Source organism: Canis lupus, chromosome 26, assembly GCF_011100685.1.
Source record: "Canis lupus familiaris isolate Mischka breed German Shepherd chromosome 26, alternate assembly UU_Cfam_GSD_1.0, whole genome shotgun sequence".
In the NCBI taxonomy this organism is placed as follows: Eukaryota; Metazoa; Chordata; class Mammalia; order Carnivora; family Canidae; genus Canis; species Canis lupus.
In genome coordinates this window covers 24,856,879-24,881,386 of record NC_049247.1, presented here as the reverse complement: position 1 = coordinate 24,881,386, position 24,508 = coordinate 24,856,879, and the positions used below count along the sequence as shown (strand labels likewise).

The 24,508-nt window shown below is 40.9% G+C and overlaps 1 protein-coding gene across 9 annotated transcripts in view; it reads right to left on the bottom strand.

The window, feature by feature from the left end:
* The window catches only part of SFI1 (SFI1 centrin binding protein), a 99,250-nt gene that overhangs the window by 30,961 nt on the left and 43,781 nt on the right, over positions 1–24,508 (bottom strand). For all 9 annotated transcript variants that reach the window (XR_005379401.1, XR_005379402.1, XM_038575700.1 and 6 more), the window contains 6 exons: positions 21,138–21,255; positions 18,555–18,657; positions 7,128–7,284; positions 5,594–5,755; positions 3,207–3,277; positions 1,673–1,765 (listed from right to left, as the gene is read on the bottom strand). Coding sequence is in view for 7 of the 9 variants with exons in the window: in XM_038575700.1 (XP_038431628.1) it covers positions 1,673–1,765; positions 3,207–3,277; positions 5,594–5,755; positions 7,128–7,284; positions 18,555–18,657; positions 21,138–21,255 (704 nt within the window). In the remaining 2 variants the exon portion in view is untranslated. The remainder of the gene's footprint in view (positions 1–1,672; positions 1,766–3,206; positions 3,278–5,593; positions 5,756–7,127; positions 7,285–18,554; positions 18,658–21,137; positions 21,256–24,508) is intronic.

The window sequence follows — 24,508 nt, the reverse complement described above, 5'->3', positions numbered from 1 at the left end:
AATGCTCTCTTAACCTATTAACAAATCCTTACTATCAAGAGACTATAAGCCTCCTCAAAGGTGGAATTATACAATTTGGAATACTCAACGTATAACAGGCTTACAAAATAGTTATGGCTAAGCTATACAGAGCTATTCTAGGCCAATATAAAAAGCAAAAAGATAGATTTTACAGTCTCTGGGAATCAGAATGAAGCTGTTCCTAATCTGGACCTCACAGAAAACAATACCATTTTGAGAGTTAAAATTGATCTTATCACAAATTACTGCTCTGTGACGTAATCTTGCAAAAAAAAAAAGTGTTTAACTTCAATCTAATCATGCCCTTAGATCAAAACTCTAATTTATAAGAGCAACATTTAAAAAAAGGAAAGTCAAATGTCATTAAATGGAAACAGATACATCGAGAATATGGAATATTGTATGAGGCCAAATAGTTGGCCTTCCTTTTCCAAAAATCAGTGTTATTGAAAAAAAAAAAAAAGTATATAGTAAACTAGAAGTCAGTCACAAAAGGGCATGTACTGTAAATATGAAGTCCCAAGAGTAGTCAAATTCATACAGCTAGAAAGGAGAAAGGTGGTTGCCAGCTGCTGGAGGTGGGGGAAAGGAGGAGAATGGGAAGTTTAATGTTTAATGGGGACAGAATTTCAGTTTTGCAAGATGAAACGAGTCCTGGAGAAGGATGATGGTGAGGATTGCATAATGTGAATGTGCTTCATGTCACTAAACTGTACTCTTAACTATGGTTAAGATGATAAATTTTGTTATATGTATTTTACCACAATTAAAAAATAAATGTGTTAAACAAAAGAAGGGTGGAGTGGAACTGTTATTAAGAGCCTTACAAGACATAACCAAATACAGTAAGAAAACAAGGCCTCGAATCCTGGTTTGAAAAGGAACAGCTATAAAGACCTTTTGGGGACAACTGTGAAAATTTGAATATGGGCTGGGTATTGGATAAAATTAGGGAATGATGGTTCATTTTGTTAGGGATGATAATGATATTTTGGTTATGAAGGAAAATGTTATTTTTGGGCAATGCAAGCCAGAATGTTTAGGTGTAATGTGTCACGATGTCTGTAATTTACTTTGAAACGATTCAGCAAAAAAAGTAAATATTAACAACTGGCTAATATTTGGATTTAGATGGTAAGTATACAGATGTTTATTAGACTGTTCTTTATATTTTTCTGTATGTTTGAACATTTTCATACTGAAAAACAAAAAAACACCCATACTCCTATACCCAGAAACATGATCTGTAAGTAGAGATAGAATGTTTGTTGCCCTCAGGTAAACCAACCACTGAAGACAACAGATGTACAGTGCAAACACAATCGAAGCCGCCTGGAATGCAAGACTCAAAGTGTATTCCCTAGGTCAGGGTTGGAATCCACAGTCCTTGACCTCTGAGTCAACTATCAAGTTTCTTCACAAACAGATAAAAAAACAGGATTAAACTAGTTAAAACCAAGAGTTACTCTGTCAGCTGGTATGGCTAACTAGAGAAAATGGACAGTAAGGTTTGGGCATCTAAAAGATCTGGACAGCAAAAAATAAATAAATAAATAAAATAAAAGATCTGGATAAATCTCAAGGCACAAGCACAAAGGTTAAAAGAAATGACAAAGGCCATCAGAGGTCCCTTCATACAGATGGCCCTCACCGTGATGTCACGTTGCTGGTGAGCGAGATTCCTTCTTATTTGCTGGAGATGAGCATGGGTCACATTTTCTTTTAGGGCTCGAAAACAGAAATGCTGTGAACAGAAGGAGGGAACAACCAGCTAACAAATTAGCAGTGTCTGTACAAGGAAGAGCAGTGCCCAAGTCTAGCAGTAAGAGGCCTGGTCATGAATGTTCACAGCTGCTCCCGTGTCCTGGAGTGTTTCTCTGCTTTCAGATTCAGCTGGGAGCCAGACGCAAGCCAGTAGGCACTTAATAAGTAGCCGACGAACTGCTCCCCGCTATGCACTGATATTGCCCAGGAACAAACACACCCTTGCCTTTGACCAGGAGAGATCCTCGTGGCCCAGATGGGAACACTATGGACAAAGGTTATTAAAAACATTAACTTTGCCTCTCAGAAATAGAGACTTCTAACTTATGGTGGTTTGTCTGTTTTCTTTTTTAAGCCATGTTGTGGGGTGGGGGGCAGTCAATGTGCACACTTCTACAATTCCAAATGCAGTTTTGCAAGAGTAGACTAGAAGGAAGAGAAGGAAGCCTTGGTGAGTAGGGGAGTTGGGGTAGTGGCAAAGACATGTGGGATTGGCTCCAGCTCCATCAGTACTGCCTCACACGTGACCCAAACAAAGCCTTTTCTTCAATGTCCTGGGCTCCAGTTTTCTGAGACAGAAGTGAAGCAATTAGGGGCTTTCATATTGTTCTATGAAACCCCAAAGGCTCCTCAAGGTGTTTGAGGACCTTCTCATGTGGTAAGGGTAGGGGAAAGCAGTAGTACAACAGGGACTACTCTCAGAACTTGCTTTATCCACACCATCTCTACTTCGATTGATTTTACAGACTAGGCTCCCAATATTAAAAAGGGAGCCTGCCCCTGGGTCATGAGTTCAAGTTCCATGGTGGGGTAGAGGTTACTTAGAAACAAATAATAAAGGGGCACCTGGCTGGGTCAGTCAGTAGAGCATAGGACTCTTGATCTGGGAGTTGTGACTTCAAGCCCCATGTTGGATGTAGAGATCACTTAAAAGTAAAATCTTCAAAAAATAAAAAAGAGGCCCGCCATGTAAAAAAAAAAAAATGCAGGACTAGATCACCTCCAAGACTCCCTTATAGCTCCAGACCTCCCTGATCCCACACCATTGCCATTTCTGATCCAAAATGAAAACAGGGACACCTGCAATGGAACAGGGGTTTCATGAATGAAGCTAATCTTATAACCAGATGCACTTGAACAGCATGATGTGTGCCTGGGTACTCCAAAAATGGATGCCTGAGCAAGCCTGGTAAGAACGGCCTTTTGAAGCACCTACTATGTGTAGACAGGCTTTCTATTATAAAGTGTGGGTTCTTCTTATCACATACTATAGAGTTTATAGAGTGACATTTCCCTTTAGTTTCTTGAACATGGTAACTTCACATCTTGGACCTTGGCCAACTGTGCTGTTAAATATTAAACACTAAAACTTGGGTGGTTCCTGCAAAGAAAAAAGCCTCATGAAGCTTCCATGCTCTTACCAACAAGCTGCACCTACTGTGATCTTCTGCCACCTTCCACTGGGCCGCTTCTTCGGCACACAGCAGCACATCTGCCAGGGAGTTAAGGCTTCTCATTTCAAAAATGTTCCCACCCTCGCACACTGCGATCCTACTGACCTACCGAAGGGTCTCAGCTGTGGGGGATAAGAGGCAGGCCAGGTGAGCAGAGATCCACCTGTCTCATCCTCATGACTCCTGCGAGTTGCTTATCAAACAGGCTGGCCTTGCCTTTCTCCCCTCTTGTGCCATTTGATGGCCGGTAAAAATAGTTGAGATAAATTGCCACAGATTACAATAAACATTTCCAAATCACGCTATCTAAAGCATTCTTCTCTTTCTGCATCCTCTGTTTTGGCACCACAACCCAGTCAGATGTTTCAGCTAAAAGCCTTGGAGTTATTTTCAAACCTTCTCCTCCCACTCCCTCCATCTATGAGCTGCCAAGTCCATCTGCTCTCCTCTGAAATCTCTCCTGCTCTTCTGTCCCCGCCCCCAGCGCCCTGTAGTGCATCTGACTTGCTCTCACACAGACAGGCGGGGTCTGGCATAATTGCTCCCCCTGTGCCAGCTTTGCCCCTGTAATCTAGATCTGTTCTCTAAGTACAAACCTGCTGTATCACTTCTCTTCTTAAATACCTCTAGAGGATCCCCAGTGCCATCAGGAGAAAGTCCAAACTCCTGACCACGGCATGTCGGGCTCAACAAGCTGGTCCCCAGCCTGCATCTACCTGTGCTGCCCTACTGCAGTCCACGCACCCACAACTCATGAAAGACCCCCTTCGCTGTCCTTGGATCTTTTCCTCATCTGTGCCTGTGTAAATACCATTCGTTTCACCCAAAACCCTTCCCAGCCTCTCTGCTAGGTGACCTTGTCATCTTCTAGGACAAAGTCAGCTCAAGTGCCACCTCCTCAGCTGAATCTGCACAGCAGCATTCACAGGACTTGATACAACCTTTCTGATTGCACTTACCACACCACACTGTAAAGCCTCATTTTCATGTCTGAATACCCCAACAGACAACGAACTGCTATTCGTCTTTGAGTTTCCCCATATTCCAGAACTTAGGCAGGAGCTTAAAACAAAGCAAGAGCTTTCTGAACAAGTGAACATGCGGATGAACATCTAGGGCAGTCTGAATCTACACACCTGGGCACATATTATAGTAGGGGCACACTTGATGGGATGAGCACTGGGTGTTACACTATTTGAATTTAATTTAATTTTATTTTATTTTTTGTTGAATTGAATTTTAAAAAAATATTTCATTTATTTATTCATGAGAGACACACACACAGAGAGAGGCAGAGACACAGGCAGAGGGAGAAGCAGGCTCCATGCAAGGAGCCTGACGTGGGACTCGATCCCAGGTCTCCAGGATCACACCCTGGGCTGCAGGCAGCGCTAAACCGCTGCACCACTGGGGCTGCCCTTGATTTGAATTTAAATTAATTTAAATCAATTAAATTGGGCAGCCCAGGTGGCTCAGCGGTTTAAGCGCCACCTTCAGCCCAGGGCCGGATCCTGGAGACCCGGGATTGAGTTCCACGTCGGGCTCCCTGCGTGGAGCCTGCTTCTCCCTCTGCCTGTGTCTCTGCCTCTCTCCTTCTCTGAGTGTCTGTTATAAATAAATAAATAAAATCTTTAAAAAAATCAATTAAATTGAATTTAAAATTTTTAAAAAAGGAAAAAAATATAGTAGGGGCAGTGATTAAGAACATGTACACTGGAGTCAAAGGCCTAGTTTTAAAACTCCTGGCTCGGCCAATGACATGCTGTGACTTTGACAATCGTTTAGCCCCCCCCTGAATCTCTGTTTCCTCATCTGTAAAATGGGGGACAGTGACATCTACTCCACAGGGTTGCTATGAGGATTAAAGAGATAATGCATAATGTCTGCCCCTGGTAAAAGCCCAATAAATGGAAGCCATGATCATATTGTTAGAGCTGGGGAAAGAAAAAAAAAAAAAAAAAAAAAGACCACCATGCCTATTTCCACCACCTAGTGGGTAGAGAAAAGCAATGAAATGACAACATAAAATTCAGGACAGTGGCATTACCTCTGAGAGGGAGGAAAGGGAATGCAATCAGGGATGAGCAGACATGGTGTTAGCAATGTTCTAATTTTGAAGTTTGGTACATAGTTGTTCATTTTATTACTATTCATTAAACTGTAAATGTACATCATACATACTATTTTTGTAAGCATACTTCCAGTTAAGAAATTTTTAAAAAGAAATCAACAGACATCAGGACCACCTTGTATTGTTCAGTAACTGTTTCCCATCTACCCCCACCCTCTGCCTTCCTGAGCTCCTGCTGTCCTGGCTGTGGGGGTGGACAGGACTGGGCAGCTGAAAAGGATACAGTGTTTCCAGTGAGTAAAGGCCCGCCGCAGAGTCATCCTCCTGGCTAGCCCCTCCACCCGGGCCTGCTGGGCAGACAATCTCTCCTTCCGTTCCCAGGCCCACTGCCAATCACAGAAGTGTGTCTGGAGCACAGTGACCCGATGGAATCGCTCAGCCATCTCTGCAACAGAGAAAATCACTACGTGCTGCCCCTTGCAAGGCTGAGAGATGAACTGAAAGCATCTTTAGGATAAGCTATATCCTACTATTGACAGCAGAGATTTGAGGCTATTCTTACAAGGAAGCCTAAAATAAGAGCTTTTTCAGGTATGGAAGGGTTATTTAGAAGCCCTTAGCTTTAAAAAAAAAAAAAAAAAAAAAAAAAAAGGAGCCCTTAGCTATACCTCTTCTCTCCAAGGAAAGAGAATTTTAGGGAGGATGCTACAAAATCAGTTATATCAAAGTGTTGAGGCTTTTAGTTGACTACTGAGAAGCAGGATGGCAGCTGCTGCTTTCAAAGACAACTGTTTTACTTTTGCTTCTTAATACTGATGTCTCTCAGGTAGGACTTTAGAGACTGAGTCAATATTACAACTTGGTCACAATGCTAGCAAAGGTGTTTTGGCAAAGGCAGATCCTCCTAACTGCCAGGGTCACTTGCACTAATTAGCCAATGACCCGATGAACTTAAGTCCAGGAAGTGGGAGGAAATTGGTCCTGGAATTTAAATGCTGAGATGAGAGGCACATTAGTCTGCAGCTTATCATGCTAAAGAACTTAATATCTGCAGCTTCCAGACTTGGGCAACCAGACACGGGGTGTCCACCGTTATCCTCAAAGAGACACATTCAAATTCTCCAGAGAGACAGTACAGGCCTGGCAACCAACCCAGAAGGTTTCTGCAGGGAGGCCAAGGTGAAAGCCAGCTGGCGTCTGGCACACTGCTTGACTCACTTCTGTGAGGGCTCAAGAAACCAAGGTAACAAAAAGTACCAAGGACTGTGACCTATATTTTATTAGTTCTGAACACTAACTGAGAAACCAAACTACAAGAATAGTGTTAAAAAAAAATCAACATCATAAATCACAGGGGTTGCCTAATTGGAAGAAGCAGAAACAATCCAAACATCCATCAAAGAACGGCTACGTAGATTAAGGTAGGCCATCGTACCAAATGCAATCATTAATAATAAAGAACATTAAAAAAATAATAAAAAATAACATTTATGAAGACTACTTAGAGATGCAGGAAAACGTTGTTAGTTGTAGGGGGAAAAAAAGCAAGATCCGAAGTTGTTCGTATCATAATAATCACAGTATTTATAGGATAATTAAACCCTATTGAAAAAAAAATATGTGTGGGAGAAAAGACCAGAAGGAAATAACTTAAAATGTGAATTGAGGATGATGTATGTTTGTCTTCAATCTCTTTTTTTCCAACATTTGTGGCATAATATGTTTTTATCTTTCCTTAATAAATTAGCATCACTGGCAGAAGAGTGGACATTTTGATGGGATCCTTTGTCTCTAGAGCCTGGGACATTCCTGCTCACCGTTCAGCTGCCTCTTCACTCTGCGGACCTGCACATATTTGAGCCAGGCCTTCAGGGATTTCCACTTTTGCCAGTGCTGATGGTGTTTCACTGCAGAGACCATCTTCTGTCTTTCCCTCTGGACATGCAGGAGCTGTTCCCACCACTGTGACCAAGCCTGAAAACCAGGGAAGAGGCAATAATCAACAAGGAGGCAGGAAAACAGAGGAGAGGTACGGATGAAGGAAAAGAGGAACAGAGAGACACATTGGAAAAGCTCAAAGTAGAAACAAGGAAGTGGCAACCCCCAAGGATCACGATCTATGGAAATTTGCAGTGAAAGGCTCTTTAGGAAGAGCATTCTACTTCTAGAAAGTAATTTTTCCCTGCCGGGTTAAGAACAACAAGGAAAAAGAGGACTAATACAATCAATGAGTACACAAGAAGCAGGGACTATCCTAAGGAGTGATCTACTTAAATCAGATTTGGGACAGGTGAGGGTCTGCCTCTTTTTCTTTTTTCTTTCTTTTCTTTTCTTTCTTTTTTCTTTTCTTTCTTTTTTCTTTTCTTTTCTTTTCTTTCCTTCCTTCCTTCCTTCCTTCCTTCCTCTCTCTCTCTCTCTTTCTTTCTCTCTCTCTCTCTCTCTTCCTTTCTTTTTTTCATGCTCTCAGAACTTTATTAAGTGGAGATTGGGCAAAAGAGAAAACCCCTGAAACAGTCGCCCACCTGGTTCAGGACAACTGGAATGCCTTTTTCTTCCAAGTAGGAGGAAGCCTATTGTCTCAGGCACATTCATTTCTGGGAAGTGTTACCCACAGCAGCTGAGGGTCTACAGAAGGATTCCTTGAAGACTGTCTATAAATGTGCACCCTCAGCTAAGTCTTCATGTGTGCTTAGCGATATTCATCCCTAGTTTGAAGATGAAGGTCTCATACAATGACTTCATACCTTCTTAAACCTGTAACACCTCTTTGCCTTTCCTTCCTCTCAGCTGAATAAGATTCTTCCTATTTCGCCAAGAAAATAAAAGCAATCAAAAGAGAATTTTCTCAAGCTCCTCCCACATCTACCCACCCACCTCTGCCCACAGGCTCTGCCTTCTCTCTGGCTACTCTGAACAAAGTGTCCATGCTCCCTTTAATCAAAAGTCACCCCCACAGGGCAACCCCGGTGGCTCTGTGGTTTAGTGCTGCCTTCAGCCCAGGGCGTGATCCTGGAGTCCCGGGATTGAGTCCCACATCAGGCTCCCTGCATGGAGCCTGCTTCTCCCTCTGCCTGTGTCTCTGCCTCTCTTTCTCTGTCTCTCATGAATAAATAAATAAAATCTTAAAAAAAAAAAAAGTCACCCCCACAATGGATACATCCCATCGTCTCTCACCTTCTCAAGTTTATCACTAGCAACTTCCTCCCTTCTGCATCACTAGTTTTCACCTTCTACTAGGTTTTTAAAATCAGCATATGAGTGTGCAATTTCTCCCATCCTCAAAAGCAAATCCCTTCAGGGATATGACAAACAAAACCAATTCACGACCTCTGATTGGTTCCTGGACCTGACACTAAAATAGCAGTTATCTATGGTTAGAATATGAACTGTACTATACGATATGACAGGATATTCTCATATCAACGTTGAAAGTCTTGGATAAGAGGATATTGCAATTATATAGGAGAACATCGTTATTTTTAGGAGATATAAGCTCAAGTACTTAGGGTCAACTTTTATGTCTGCAACTTTAAAGCAATTCAGAAAATTTAAGAAATATATTGATATACTTAGAGACAGCAAATGAGGCAAGATGATAGCAATGGGTTAAGTCAGTGAAGAGAATACAGCATCTCCCTTTTCTATCATTTGATATTTGTTAAAAATAGAAAGTTGGGGGGAGAAGATTCCTGTCACAAAAATATTTTCTCAAAGGAATAAATCAGATTCTTGAGCAAACCACCACTAGATCACTCTGCCATCCAGCTAATACTCAAGTTTTTTCCTTTCCTTTCCAGACTCCTCAAAAGAGCAGTCGGTTTTCTAATTTCTCTTCCCCCAGGCAAGCTCTCATGAACCCTCTTCCCATTAGGCCTATGGACACTGCTCTTCCCAAGCGCATCAATGATCTCCATATTGCTCAATCCAAAGATCAAATCTCACTCCTCACCTTCCCTGACCTGCCACATGCAACTGATGTGGCCAATCAGACCTGTGGATTCTCCAGGTTACCTGGAATCTCACCATTATTTCTCCCAGGCTCAGTCCCAGGACCCCTGCACTAGCTAGCTACCCTCACTCCCTTTGTGTTTTCACAGTCTCATGACTGTAAATACGAGCTGCATGCCAAGGATTCCCAAATTTACATCTTAGGTCTGGATGAGTTCTCCATACTCCCCCTATATCCAACTGCTTCCTTTGCAATTCCTTGGGGTTCTTCAAAATATCGGGCTGAAGATGTGGAGCTCAGAATGGAACTTTTCTGACAAATCTGCTTCTCCCTCCATCTTCCCCATTTTACTAAATGGCAACTCTACTGTTCCAGATACTGAGGCCAGAAACCTGGAGTCACTCTGGATTCTTTTCTGAAACTTCATGTCTTAACTATCTATTAGCAAGTCTTGTCAGCACTACCTTCCATGTATACCCAGACTCCAACATCATCTTGTTATCAACCTTGTCTAGAATCTCACTTAAGATATTGTAATAGCTTCTTGACTGTTCTCCCTGCTTTCATCCTTGATCTTCTATGATTTATTCCTAACCCAACAGCTGAAACCAGGAATGCAAGCCCCCCCCCCCAGCCCCACAATTTAGACATATGGCTTCTAACTGCCTCTGACCAGAGGCATGTAGCCCTTACTTAATGTTTTAAAAACCTGTAAAGGTGCCTTAGGGAAAAACATAAACTTGCCTCTCAAAAAGTCTGTGGGATGATGTTCTGCCTGAGATAACAAACATAATGCGCTGTGTTTGCATGAAAAAATAATAATAACTTGCAGTTCAGTGACAGTCACAGGATGTAGAACTTTTGCCTTTATACCCTTGAGATGACACTGCTGATGCAATCTGCTAAGAATGTTTTACAGCTCTAGGCCCCTAAAGTGGAACGATCAGATCCCTGAAGCAGAATGACCACCTCACTACAATCACACAGAAACCACACAGGGAGATGCCAGAAGAGAGATGATCAAGAAAGGAAATGTTGGGACACCTGGGTGGCTCAGCGGTTGAAAGTCTGCCTTCGACCCAGGCCGTGATCCTGGAGTCCTGGGATCAAGTACTACTTCTCCCTCTGCTTCTCTGTGTTTGTCTCTCACAAATAAATAAAATCTTAAAAAAAAAAAAGAAAAAGAAAAAGAAAGAAAAGAAAAGAAAAGGAAATGTTATAGTTGACCTAACCCTAATCAATCAGCATGATCCAAGACCCTGAGACCCTTACCTTGAATTTTACCCTTTAAAAACCCCCGCTTGTTAAGTCATAAGGGAGTCAGGGATTTTGAGCATTAGCTCCCTACTCTCCTGGGTGGCACCACACCAATAAACATCCTATCTTCTTCAAGGCAAAAGCCCATGTCAGTTTTTATTGGCTTGTTGTGCACCGCATGGATGAACTCTCACGTTGTTTGGTTCCAAAGCCAGAGTGATCCTTTTTTGGTTTGTTTTGGTTACATCACTTAAATCTCTCCTTTTTATAGGACAGGTTTTCCTCTTACATGCCACCATTTTTTTTTTTTTTTCTGAGAAACTAGGTCATTTATCCTATAAATTATCCCACATTTTAGATTTGACGGATGTCTCCTCAAGGTTATCTTTGATTTGTTCCTCTGATTCTTGTACTTTCTGGGAACTGACAGATTCATGTTAGGCTTGGTTGAAACCATGTTCAAATTTTTAGGAAAGAACACTTCTCAAGTGGTGCTGGGACATCCCATTACCTCACATCATGAGGCACATCACAGCTGGCTGCCACACTTTTAACAATGTCAAGACCGTCTGTGGCTTCAGATTGTGCCAGCCTGATCCCTCCATTGTATTTCCCCCACTGTCTTAGCACTCTGTGGTTGCTCCTTAGGTCCATTTTCTCATTGGAGTGGCAAAACAGCACTTTTCTCATTCTAGTAATCCTTCCTCAGCTACTAACTAGAATTCTATGAAGAAGTCCACTCTCTCATTAACCCTTGGATTTTGCAAAGATATAATTTATACAGGAAAGGCAGGATAAAGGCATGATTTTTGCCTTCACTAGTTTTCAAATTGAGTTAATGCTCTAACAACCCAAGTACATGACCAGTGAGTTCCTTCCCTTACCCTCATTATACATGCATGAATTTTTATATATTGGATGTGTTTTCTTTTTTTTTTTTTTTTTTTTTTTTTTTTTTTTTTAAATGTTTATTTATTTTTGATAGTCACAGAGAGAGAGAGAGGCAGAGACATAGGCAGTGGGAGAAGCAGGCTCCATGCACCGGGAGCCCGATGTGGGATTTGATCCCGGGTCTCCAGGATCGCGCCCTGGGCCAAAGGCAGGCGCCAAACCGCTGCGCCACCCAGGGATCCCTGGATGTGTTTTCAATTCACTGCAGTCATTATTCTTGATGTCCCAATTGTTCTATTGTTAGTCTAGGAGAATCCTTTGGCTCCCAAGTCCTCCTGACACAATCCCTCATTCTCCAGCAGACTATATCCTAGACCTATGATGTGCATATCTTGCTATAGACAGAGAGTCAGCTATTTCGCCAAGAAGCCTCTGTTCCTTTTAGCCAGGAAAAAACAGAGCCCACAACTTGGGCACTGGGAATGCTAAATGCCATCTATTCTTGCTGCTCACTGCTTCTAACTTTTCAGTAAATAACATGAGAAATATATTTTTAAGGTTAAAAATGTCCTAAATCCATATTGATATTTATATTTCCATTCTCTTTTTTTTTAAATTTTATTTATTTATTTTTTATTTTTTTTATTATTTTTATTTTTTTTTATTAATGATAGTCACAGAGAGAGAGAGAGAGAGAGAGGCAGAGACACAGGCAGAGGGAGAAGCAGGCTCCATGCACCGGGAGCCCGATGTGGGATTCGATCCCGGGTCTCCAGGATCGCGCCCTGGGCCAAAGGCAGGCACCAAACCGCTGCGCCACCCAGGGATCCCTATATTTCCATTCTCAAATTAAAGGGCTTTTCTTTTTTTTTTTTTGAGATATTTATTTATTTATTTATTTATTTATTTATTTATTCATTCATTCATTCATTCATTCATTCATTCATTTATTATTTGAGCGGGGGAAGAGGGAACGGGAGATGGAGAAGCAGGTTCCCCCGCTGAGCAGGAAGCCCAATGAGGGGCTCAATCCCAGGACCCTAGGATCATGACCTGGGCTGAAGGGAGACACTTACCTGACTGAGCCACCCAGGCATCCCTTTTATTTCATTTTCTATATCTGTAATCTTTTCTTTCACATTGATCATGATTCCTAACGACACTGTCATAGTAACTTGCTTTATCTCTCAATGTAGCTATAATAGTTTCAACATAAGAATTCTAAACCTGCCACTTACAGTAAGACTACTGAATGCAGGTTTTGAATCTTCTAGCAGCTGAGTCCTTAGAATGCATCCCACTGGGGATTAACAGTCAAAATACTGTATTTTAAAGTTACTCTAAGGACAGCCCAGGTTGCTCAGCAGTTTAGCGCCGCCTTCAGCCCAGGGTGTGATCCTGGAGTCCCGGAATCGAGTTCCACGTTGGGCTCCCTGCATGGAGCCTGCTTCTCCCTCTGCCTGTGTCTCTGACACACACTCTGTGTCTCTCATGAATAAATAAATAAATAAATCTTAAAAAAAAATAAAGTTACTTTAAACAATGTTTTTCTCTATGTAGTCATGGCTATGAACTTAAGTTTGTTTCAGTATGTTTTAAAATTCTGGGAATTGCTTTGTTCCTTTTTGATTTACTTATGTGTATGTGCGTGTTTAATTATATAGAATATTTACATGGTTCTAAAGTTAAAATTGTATAACAAAGTAAATTCACAGAAGCATTTTGTTTCCACACTGTTTCCTCCATCCCACTATAGGTAATCACTTTTTATTAGTTTTGGATTTATTTTTCCATTATATCTTCTTGAAAATATAAGTGCATACACACGCACGCACACATACATATACTCCCTTTCTTCCCCAAAGGCAGCACACAAAGAACCAGAGGGATTCCATTAAGAAGTTAGTGTGGTCATATCACCCTCACTGAAAGCCAGCAGCTTCTCACCTCCACTGGAATGAGAATGTAAAGCTTTTATGGGCATAGCCTGCAAGGCCCTAGGCTCTCCTCGTTACCTCATGACCTAATTCTTCCCATTCTCTCTCTCTCTTTCATGCTCATCAAGATATCACAAGATATATCAATCAAATTCATGGATGGGATGACTCACAGTATCACAGACATGACAATTTCCTCCAATCTAAAGTAAAAAGTCGGCATTAAAAATCCCAGTAGGGGACGCATATGTGGCTCAGCGGTTGAGCATCTGCCTTTGGCTCAGGGCATGATCCTGGAGCCCCGGGATCGAATCCCACATCAGGCTCCCTGCATGAAGCCTGCTTCTCCCTCTGTCTATGTCTCTGCCTCTCTCTCTCTGTGTCTCTCATGAATAAATAAATAACATCTTTAAAATAAATAAATAAAAATCCTAGTAGGCTTTGATGTGGAACTTGAAAGTTGATACTAAAATTAAGAAAGAGTGGGGGTCCCTGGGTGGCTCAGCGGTCTAGCGCCACCTTCAGCCCAGGGCCTGATCCTGGAGTCCCGAGATAGAGTCCCACATTAAGCTCCCTGCATGGAGCCTGCTTCTCCCTCTGCCTGTGCCTCTACCTCTCTCTCTCTCTCTCTGTATGTCTCTCATGAATAAATAAATAAAATATTTTAAAAAATAAAATTAATAAAGAGTAAAGATGAACAACCAAGACAATTTTAAAAAGAACATAAAAAAGATTATCTTTTTCCATATATAAAGACTTAAAAGATAAGGGTGGCCGGCGGGCTCAGTCAGAGGAGCATGGGACTCTCGATCTTGGGGTCATTAGTCTGAGTTCCATGATGGATATGGAGGTTACTTAAATAAATACAACTTTAAAAAAAGACTTAAGAGAGAGATCATTAAAGTGAGGATAGTAATAAACAGCTCACGCTTACTGAGCTTTCCATATGCCAGGCATTGTTGTAAGTATATTATATTACATATTACATTAATAATGCTCTAAGTATATTACTTAATCCTCAACAACCCTATGAGGTAGGTACTATTATAATCTACTTACAGATATGAACTCTAAGGAATAGGGAAGGTAAGTAACTCATTCAAAGGTACAAAGCTAATAGGCCATGGAAGCAGAAACCTGTGTGGTCTGATGGAAGAATCTGCTCTTCCTTACCTGCTTCATTAAATCACAATTATAACAGTGTGGTATTGGCTTAGAGACAGAAATACAGACCAGTGGAATGGATTCTTTTTTTTTTTTTAATTTATTTATGATAGTCACAGAGAGAGAGAGAGAAGCAGGCTCCATGCACCGGGAGCCCGGAGTGGGACTCGATCCGGGGTCTCCAGGATCGTGCCTGGGCCAAAGGCAGGCGCCAAACCGCTGCGCCACCCAGGGGTCCCCAGACCAGTGGAATGGAGAGCCCGGGACAGACCCATGATGAAATGAGACTTTGCTCTATAATGAAGGTAGATTAATAATCAGTATAAAAAAGATAAAGAATGGATGAATCACCAAACAGTGCTGTAGCAATTAATTATCCATATGGAAGGTGACAAACTAAGACTTTTTTCACACAGTTTGAAAATTAAACCCAAGACCTATTAAAGACCAAACTGGAGATACAAGAATTAATTAGGCTAAGTTGAAATCAATAACATCTTTATGGGGGGAAAAAAAAGGCTCCATAAGCAAAGCAAAATCCAAGCTATCGACTGGAAGAAAACATCTGTAAAGTATGTAACACTTAAAAGATGAAGAAGCAGAATCTTCAACAATGTCCACAAATAAGTATTAAAAAAAAAAAAAAAGAAAGAAAGCCAAATAACAGAAAAAAAGAGTGAGGGACATAAGCAAGCTCAAAAGCAGAAGTCCTAGGGCAGCCCGGGTGGCTCAGCGGTTTAGCACCTGCCATGTCCTGGGGCATGATCCTGGAGACCTGGGATCGAGTCTCATATCGGGCTCCCAGGGTGGAGCCTGCTTCTCCCTCTGCCTGTGTCTCTCTCTCTGTCTCTCTCAAGAATAATTAAATAAAAATCTTAAATAAAAAAAAAAAAAAAAGCAGAAGCCCAAATGCAAACAAGCATCTGAAAAGATGCTGGGCTCCTCTAGGCAACAGTGAAATACAAGTTAAAGCAACAATGAAGTACCACTCCACACCTATCCATTTGGTGAAGAGGACCAAGTCTGGCAGTGCAAAGTACTGAAGAGGCTGAAAGAAACGGGAAGTGAAATGTCAGCACATAAACTGGCATAATACTGGAAAGCACTTGGTAATCCTTAGTAAGGATGGAGAGATGGAATACCCAATGATCCAACAATGTCACTTCTAAGAATGAAACTGGAGAATCTCTGACTCTTGCACAAGGATATATGTTTAAGGGCAGCCCAGGTGGCTCAGCGGTTTAGTGCTGCCTTCGGCCCGGAGCATGATCCTAGGGACTCAGGATCGAGTACCGCGTCGGTCTCCCTACATAGAAGCCTGCTTCTCCCTCTGCCTCTCTCTTTCTCTATGAATAAATAAATAAAATCTTTTTAAAAAAAGGATATATATTTAAAAATGCTCTCTGCAACACCGTTAGTAATTGCAAAAATGTACAAGTCATCAAGAATCCATCATTAGTATTAGTACTGACTACTATTGAAGCAGATAACCTGTGCCTTATTCAGACAAGAGCAGTGTACAAGGTTAATAGATCTATACCCACCTACAAGGATAAACCTCAAAAATAAACTGTTGCATGAAAAAGGCAAGCTGCAAAGTCCATATACAGTAGAAACACCATTCACAAATGTCATAGCTACACAAAACCAGAACATTTCTGCTTTGTGGGTATGTATGTGAACATTTTTACAAGTAAAAAAGATGAGAGAATGACCTTGTATCACTGCAGAGGCCATCTCTGAGGAGGACTGGTGGCAGGAGGGAGGGAAGGGGGCACCTAAGCAATGTCTGGGCAAGAGTGGAGAATGCTAAGACCTTTTAAATCTGGGTGGTGGGTACTTGGGTATTTATTCATGTTTTTATAAACATATTATATTTAGTGTTTCTATGTTTGAAGTATATATATTTGTAACCATTTCCCATAATTCATGATGTCTGCCCTGTCTAGTCCAGAGATGTTGTGAGGGTTAAAAGAAATGACTTATGTGTAAGTTCTTGGTAAGCCATATGGTACTTAGCAGACATGAGGCATTATTGCTTATAATCCACACAATAAAATCTGGTCTTAGAGTCTCACACAGCTTTTGGTCCATATCAATATGATCTTGATGACTCATATTTTTCACTGGATTTGATTCTGAATGACTCTTGGCTATTTCAGATGTTAAAACCAACTGCTGACCATGAAAACCTACTATCACTAGAAATATTCTTTTTTTTTATCACTAGAAATATTCAATCAAATCTGCTGTTCCAAGCTTTCAAGACAATAGTCAAAAGGGAATTCTGGAAGTGTTCTGAGCAACAGTAGTACCAGCAGAATTCATTTATAGGCCCTCAGAGCAGCTCTCTGAAAGAAAGAACACTTGTCCCTCAAGAGCAGAAAATCAGTCTCGTTATGTTTCCATGTTCATAGCACTTTCACATTTGTCAGCTCCCTCTCCTTCCTGAGATTACAAGGCTATTAAGGACAATGCAGCAGGATGGTTAAAAGAAGGTTCTGTAGTTGTCAGGCTGCTTGGGTTTAAACCCTGGTTCTGACCTTTGCTAGGTGTCTGACTCTCATTCAAGTTATTTAACCTCCTTAGTTTCCATAATAATAATACTATGGGATTTTAAAAAAGAATTAAGGGGCACCTGGCTGGCTCAGCAGAAGAGCATGGGACCCTTGATCTCAGGGTCATGAGTTTGAGCCCCACATTGGGTGTAGAGATTACTAAAAAAAAAAAAAAAAAAAGAAAAAAAAAAAAGACAAACTTAAAAAAAAGAATTAGGGGGGATCCCTGGGTGGTTCAGTGGTTTAGCACCTGCCTCTGGCCCAAGGCGTGATCCTGGAGTCCCGGGATCAAGTCCCACATCAGGCTCCCTGCATGGAGCCTGCTTCTCCCTCTGCCTGTGTCTCTGCCTCTCTATCTCTCTGTATCTCTCATGAATAAATAAATAAAATCTTAAAAAAAAGAATTATGAAAATTAATTGAGATAATGCACGTAAAGCACTTAGTCCAGCTCCTAGCATAAGCTAGACCACCATAAATGCTATTTGCTGTTGCTGTTATTCTTATTACTGTTATTATCACTGTCAAGAAATGTCCTTGCTATTGTCTCTGAAGACCTTATGAGTTCTGAGGTCAGCAACTTTTTTCTTAAAAGTCAGATCATAACTATTTTAGGCTTTGTACACCACAGTCTCTATGGAAACGACTCAACTCTGTCCTTGTAGCCTCAATGCTGCACTCTTAGACAATACATAAATGAAGAGGTATAACTTCATCCCAAAAAAACTTTATTTGCAATAACAGATAGCAGGCCAAATATGACCTGTGGGCTAGTCTGCAGACCCCGGACCCAGATGATTGTATATGCTATATGCATGTGATTTCCACAATACTGCATATATTTTGCATGGTCCATTCAACATGTCAGATTAAAAAGAGATTTACTCCTATGTATAGTAAGAGACACTTCTTTTTGACCTATTCCCTGTTATATTCTCTATAACTACTTGGAAAACCCAGAAGTACCCAGCAGACCAAAAAAGTGACAGAAACTCACAGTCTATCAAAGATCATAAGAAAACTTCACCACAGCATAGTCTTGGTTAGATGTTAGGCCTTTATCACTGACCAAAAGCTAGTGGCTTCCTCTAATACAAGCAAAATTATATTTAGAAGCCAGGCTTTCTTTACAGCCTTAGTTTTTTTCTGCCCTCATTATTTTCCAGCTTGTTGTAGGAAAATAGTAATGACGAAATAAAGAATATACTGCTATTTCTTTAATCATATTTATAACTAATTCATAAATCCCTTTCCAGCACCATGATTAGCAGACACACTATACATATCATTGGTAATCACCTTAGCATATTCCTAATAGCAGTCCCTACCCACTGAGCCCAGCCTTCCATGTTGCTTCTGCCTTCACCCCCTACCCAGGGAGGGCCCAGGACAGAGGCAGCAGCATGAAGGCCAGCCTTCCGCTTGGGAGTCCAACCCCACCATCTCTGGGTGTGGGGCTTGACACCAAAGCCACAGTCAGCTGTGCTCACCTGCTGCTGGAGGCTCAGGGCCCTGTGCTTCACGGCTGACGCATGCAGGGCACGGCCCACACAGACCTGTCCCAGTTGTTGCCTCCACCGCCTCCACCAGAGCCTGTCAAGGAACAAATCAAATATAGAACCAGTCAAAAAAGGCCACCCAGAAAAGAGAAGGGCAGTGAAGGCTTGGGCCTCAGACCTTTGGCTCAAGTCCCTATCCCTCACTGTGCCATCCTGATTGACATCTTGGTCACTGCTGGAAAAAAAAAAAGATCGAGAAACAGTTCTAAAATACCCAATTAAGGGTTGGAAACTGATAGTTCCTAAGGTCGCAGCCTTGGAAACTATAGACATGCTCTATTTGGAACTACACAGGTTTAAAAAATATATCTATGAATTACTGACAACATTAAAAAATCAGGAGATTTTACAGAATAATCAGTAAAAAACATGGCTTTTTGACTTCCGATCTTGGCTTCTTTTCTGCTTATTTTCTAGTTAGCTAGCTATTGGAAAACAGTAATGAGGAAATGAGAGTTTCCAAGCTCTGCTTTGTACAGAAACACTCACTTTGCCTGGCTATTCTAACCTAGCAACATCTCTCTGTTCGAACCTGGGCCAGGCTTAGCTATATCACTCCCTTCAAAATCGCAAGCTATCTTGCATTACTACTTATATTTTTAAGCATTTAGGGAATTACAAGTTCCCTGAATGCAGTTCCAGCACCCACTATAGTACTAGGAACATTTTAAGCTCCCAAGAAATATATATTCAATAAATAAAAATATGTAAAAATATTCCCCACTGACTCTAATAGAAACCCATACTTATTAAGCATTTAAAAATATTTGTCAAGGGGCATCTGGATGGCTTAGTCTGTTAAGCATCTCTCTTTGGCTCAGGTCTTGATCTCAGAGTCCTGAGATGTAGCCCTGCATAGAGCTCCTTGCTCAGTGGTGAGTCTGCTTCTCCCTCTGCCCCTACCTCCCGCTAATGCCCCCAAATAAATAAAAATCTTTTAAAAAAATATTTGCCAAGTAAATTTTAAATAACTTAAAGAACTTATTTAAAATAATTTAAGTAAAAAAAAAATAAATAAATAAAATAAAATAATTTAAGTTACTTAAAACTTATTTAAGTTATTTAAAATAACTTCTTTAAGTTATTTAAAATTAAAAATAAGGGATGCCTGGATGGCTCAGTGGTTGAGTGTCTGCCTTCGGCTCAGGGCTTGATCCTGGAGTTCCAGGATTAAGTCCCACATCAGGCTCCCCGGAGGGAGCCTGCTTCTCCCTCTACCTATGTCTCTGACTCTTTCTCTGCATCTCTCATGAATAAATTAAATATTTAAAAAATAATAAAATAGGGATCCCTGGGTGGCGCAGCGGTTTGGCGCCTGCCTTTGGCCCAGGGCGCGATCCGGGAGACCCTAGATCGAATCCCACATCGGGCTCCCGGTGCATGGAGCCTGCTTCTCCCTCTGCCTGTGTCTCTGTCTCTCTCTCTCTCTCTCTGTGTGACTATCATAAATAAATAAAAAAATTTAAAAAAAAATAAAAAAAAATAATAATAAAATAAAGAATTTTTATATGTACTGATGTTCTGAAGACACTGTGCTAAATACTTTAGCAATTACCATATTTATTTCCCATAACAACCCTGAAAGACACTTAACAGTATGCCTGTCTCACACATGAGGAAGGAGAAATGTGGAGAGGGAAAGGACCCAACAATACACGTCGAAACATGGATTTGAGTTCAGGTCAGTCTAACTGCAAAGCCTCTGCCCTAATCCATGCTACATAGAGGGCCCAGCTCTTTTGAGCTTTTAATATGTTCCACTCAGGATGCCAAAGGACCACCATAGAGAAGATACAGTGGGATCAGTCCCATTATAAAAAGTAACTCACTGTTATATATGTCTGGCTTTCAAAGTCATCTAACTCCTGTCCCTCCAAAGTGTGGACAGTGCTGATGAAATGCAGTGTGGGGCAGTTAAGAACATAGGCTTTGGCATCAGAAAGGTGAGTAGATGAGCCCTTTTTTGCTAGTTACAACTCATCTGAGCTCGGACAAGTTACTCAACCTTTCTGAGATTCTATGTGTATCTTCATCTTTACAAAAACAGTGATGATTAAATGAGACCTTACATTATAAAATTAACACACACAAGCTTAACACGGGTTTGGAACACAGTAAGTACTCAATTAGTGTTACTTCTGATTGTGTGAAAACTTGATCGTATAGCTGAAAAAGCTGTCAATCACTATTTATTAAGCATCAATTATGTTTGAAACATTGCTTTTTTTTTAAAGATTTATGTATTTACTCATGAGACACACACACACACACACACACACACACACACAGAGGCAGAGACACAGGCAGAGAGAGAAGCAGGCTCCTTGCAGGAGCCCGATGAGGGACTCAATCCCAGATCCTGGGATCACGACCTGAGCCAAAGGCAGCTGCCCAACCGCTGAGCCAACCAGGCATCCCTGAAACACTGCTCTCAAGGTGGGTTTTCATGTTTTGTAAAACAAGGCTGAGGTAAAATGATGACTGCTGATCTGCAGAGCAAAAGAGCACACTCACCATAAAATACTCTGCTGCCTAAACTCCAGGGCGGTGGTCTGCATCTGAAGTTTGGTTCTACGAAAAACCACGTAGATCAGCCAGGACTTCCAGGCCTGCCGCATCTTTTGCTTTGCATCTAGATGCACCAAAAAGATTTTCAAAAAGGAGTTGGAAGAGAGAGATTACTCTGGGTTATGATAAAAGCTCATGGGCTCTCTGTAATCATCCCTCCTTTTGAATATCTAAATTCTTCCAGCCTTCAAGTGCCCCCTGGTGGAAAAGTTGTGAAGCTCTACAAAAAAAATAAGGATGCAGATACATGTGAAGAATGGATATTTAAGTGATGGCATTTACAAAATACACTTACAGGGAAATCAATATACTGCACTATTAAGAAATCCTTTGTTTTAAAGCCCTTATTTTTAGAGATATGTTCTATAATTTTTACAGATAAAATGATTTGATTAACAAAAAGCAGAGAAGTGAGCCTGGTCTGAGCTAGTAAGTATTGCAGCTGGGTGACAGGTACATGGAGATTCATTACTCCATCTTTCAATTTTGTCAATTTAAAATTTTCCACAGTATAAAGTTACAGAAGAATAAATCATGTCATAAACTTGCTGTTTGAAACAATAATTCTTTTTTTTATTTTTATTTTTATTTTTTATTTTTATTTATTTATGATAGTCACACAGAGAGAGAGAGAGGCAGAGACACAGGCAGAGGGAGAAGCAGGCTCCATGCACTGGAAGCCCGACGTGGGATTCGATCCTGGGTCTCCAAGATCACGCCCTGGGCCAAAGGCAGGCGCCAAACTGCTGCACCACCCAGGGATCCCGAAACAATAATTCTAAAGTAGAATAAGAGAAAGAAGAAGAATACTATCTAGATCTACTTGGAAAACAGAATGAAAAGGACCAATATTGATCCTGGAGAAAAGAGACTTTACTATTTACTAGATATAGGAACTACAAAGGTCCACAGATCTCCCTTTGCAGTAAATTCCATTTTTTGTTATGAAAGTCATCACTAATGAAATTAATTTCTGTTCTTTTTAGAATACAAAGGAGAAAACAAAATTATGTCAACCATTTTCAGGACATTCTCCAAGATGTGATCAGTAGGAGGAGAGCTATATTTATATTTCAGAGCAATTAACAAATCAAAATATGGAGAACTTAACATGCAGCTTCCTCAGGCCGCTTGGGCAACCTGCTGTGGTTCAGAGTTTGGGTTCCTGAATTAAGACAAACCAGGTTTGAATACCGAGTTTGTTACTGAGCTGAGTAACCTCGCACAAATTTCTCATCTGCAAAATGGCACCTTCCTTAAGGATGTGTTTGCCAAGAGTAAATGAGATCACTGATGAAAAGTGTCTCTAATAAAAGCAGGCTGTTATTTTCTGAGGGTGGTACCCAAGAATCTACACTAATGGTGTCTGCCATGATTCTGGACAATCTGAGAACCACACTTCCCTAAGGCCTGAAAGTACTTTTACTTTCAAAGTACTTTTACTGTTAAATAAAAAACAGTGCAGGAGTGGCTGAAAACTATAGAACACTTGACACAAAGAAATGGAAAAACAGTCCATGCTCATGGATTAGAATAACAAATATTGTTAAATTGTCTATACTTCCCAGAGCAATGTATACATTCAATGCAATCCTTGTCAAAATACCATCAACATTTTTTATAGAGCTGGAACAAATAATTCTAAATTTGTATGGAACCAGAAAAGACCCAGAATAGCCAGAGGAGTGCAGAAACAAAAAACCAAAGCTGGTGGCATCATAATTCCAGACTTCAAATTATATTATAGAGCTGTGATCATCAAGACAGTATGGTACTGGCACAAAAACAGACACATACATCTATGGTACAGAAGAGAGAATCCAGAAATGAACCCTCAATGCTATGGTCAACTAATCTTTGACAAAGCAGGAGAGAATATCCAATGGAAAAAAAAAAAAAAAAGACAACAAATGGTGTTGGGAAAGTTGGACAGACCTGCAGAAGAACGAAATTGGACTATTTTCTTTTATCACACAAAAATAGACTCAAAATGGATGAAAGACTAAATGTGAGACAGGAATCCATCAAAATCCTAGAGGAGAACATAGGCAGTGACCTCTCTGACCTAAGCCACAGCAACTTCTAGCAAGACACGTCTCCAAAGGCAAGAGAAACAAAAGCAAAAACGAACTATTGGGACTTCATCAAGATAAAAAGTTGCTGCACAGCTAAGGAAACAGTCAACAAAACCAAAAGACAACCTACAGAATGGGAGAAGATATTTGCAAATGTTTTATCAGATAAGCGGTTAGCATCCAAAATCTATCAAGAACTTAACAAACTCAACACCTAAAAAAATTAATAATAATCCAGTCAAGAAATGGGCAGAAGACCTGAACAGATATTTCAGAGAAGACATACAAATGGCTAACAGACACATGATAAAATGCTCCACATTATTTGCCATCAGGGAAGTACAAATCAAAACAATGAGATACCACCTCACACCAGTCAGAATGGATAAAAAATAACAAGTCAGGAAACAACAAATGTTGGTGAGAAAGGGGAACCTTCTTACTCTGCTGGCGGGAATGCAAGCTGGTATAGCTACAATGGAAAACAGTGTGGAGGTTCCTTAAAAAGTTAAAAATAGAGATACCCTACAACCCAGCAATTGTACTACTAGATATTTACCCTAAAGATACAAATGCAGTTATCCAAATGGGCACCTGCACCCCAATGATTATAGCAGCAATGTCCACAATAGCCAAACTGTGGAAAGAGCCCAAGCTCTTAACCATAGGAAACAAACTGAAGGTTGCTAGAGGGGAGAAGGGGTTGGGGGACGAGGTAACTGGGTGATGGGCATTAAGGAGGGCAAGTGTTGTGATGAGCACTGGGTGTTCTTTACAACTGATACAACCTGAACTCTATCTCTGAAACTTATAATACACTATATGTTAATTAACTGAATTAAAATAAAACAAAATAAAATAAAAACAGTACAAGAGTGAACAGACACCCCCTGAGGTCTATGGGCATGGCCTGAGACAACTGTCATACATCAGAAACAATTTTTTTTTTAAAGATTTATTTAGGGACGCTTGGGTGGCTCAGCGGTTGAGCATCTGCCTTCAGCTCAGGGCATGATCCCAGGATCTAGTATTGAGTCCCACATTGGGCTCCCTGGGAGGAACCTGCTTCTCCCTCTACCTGTGTCTCTGCCCACCCCAGCCCCGCGCTCTCTCTCTGCCCCCTGCCCCCGTGTGTATCTCTCATGAATAAATAGATTTATCTATTTATTTTAGAGAGAGAGAGAGAGCAGCTGCACATGTACACACCCACAAGCATGGGGGTAGAGCACAGAGTCTTAAGCA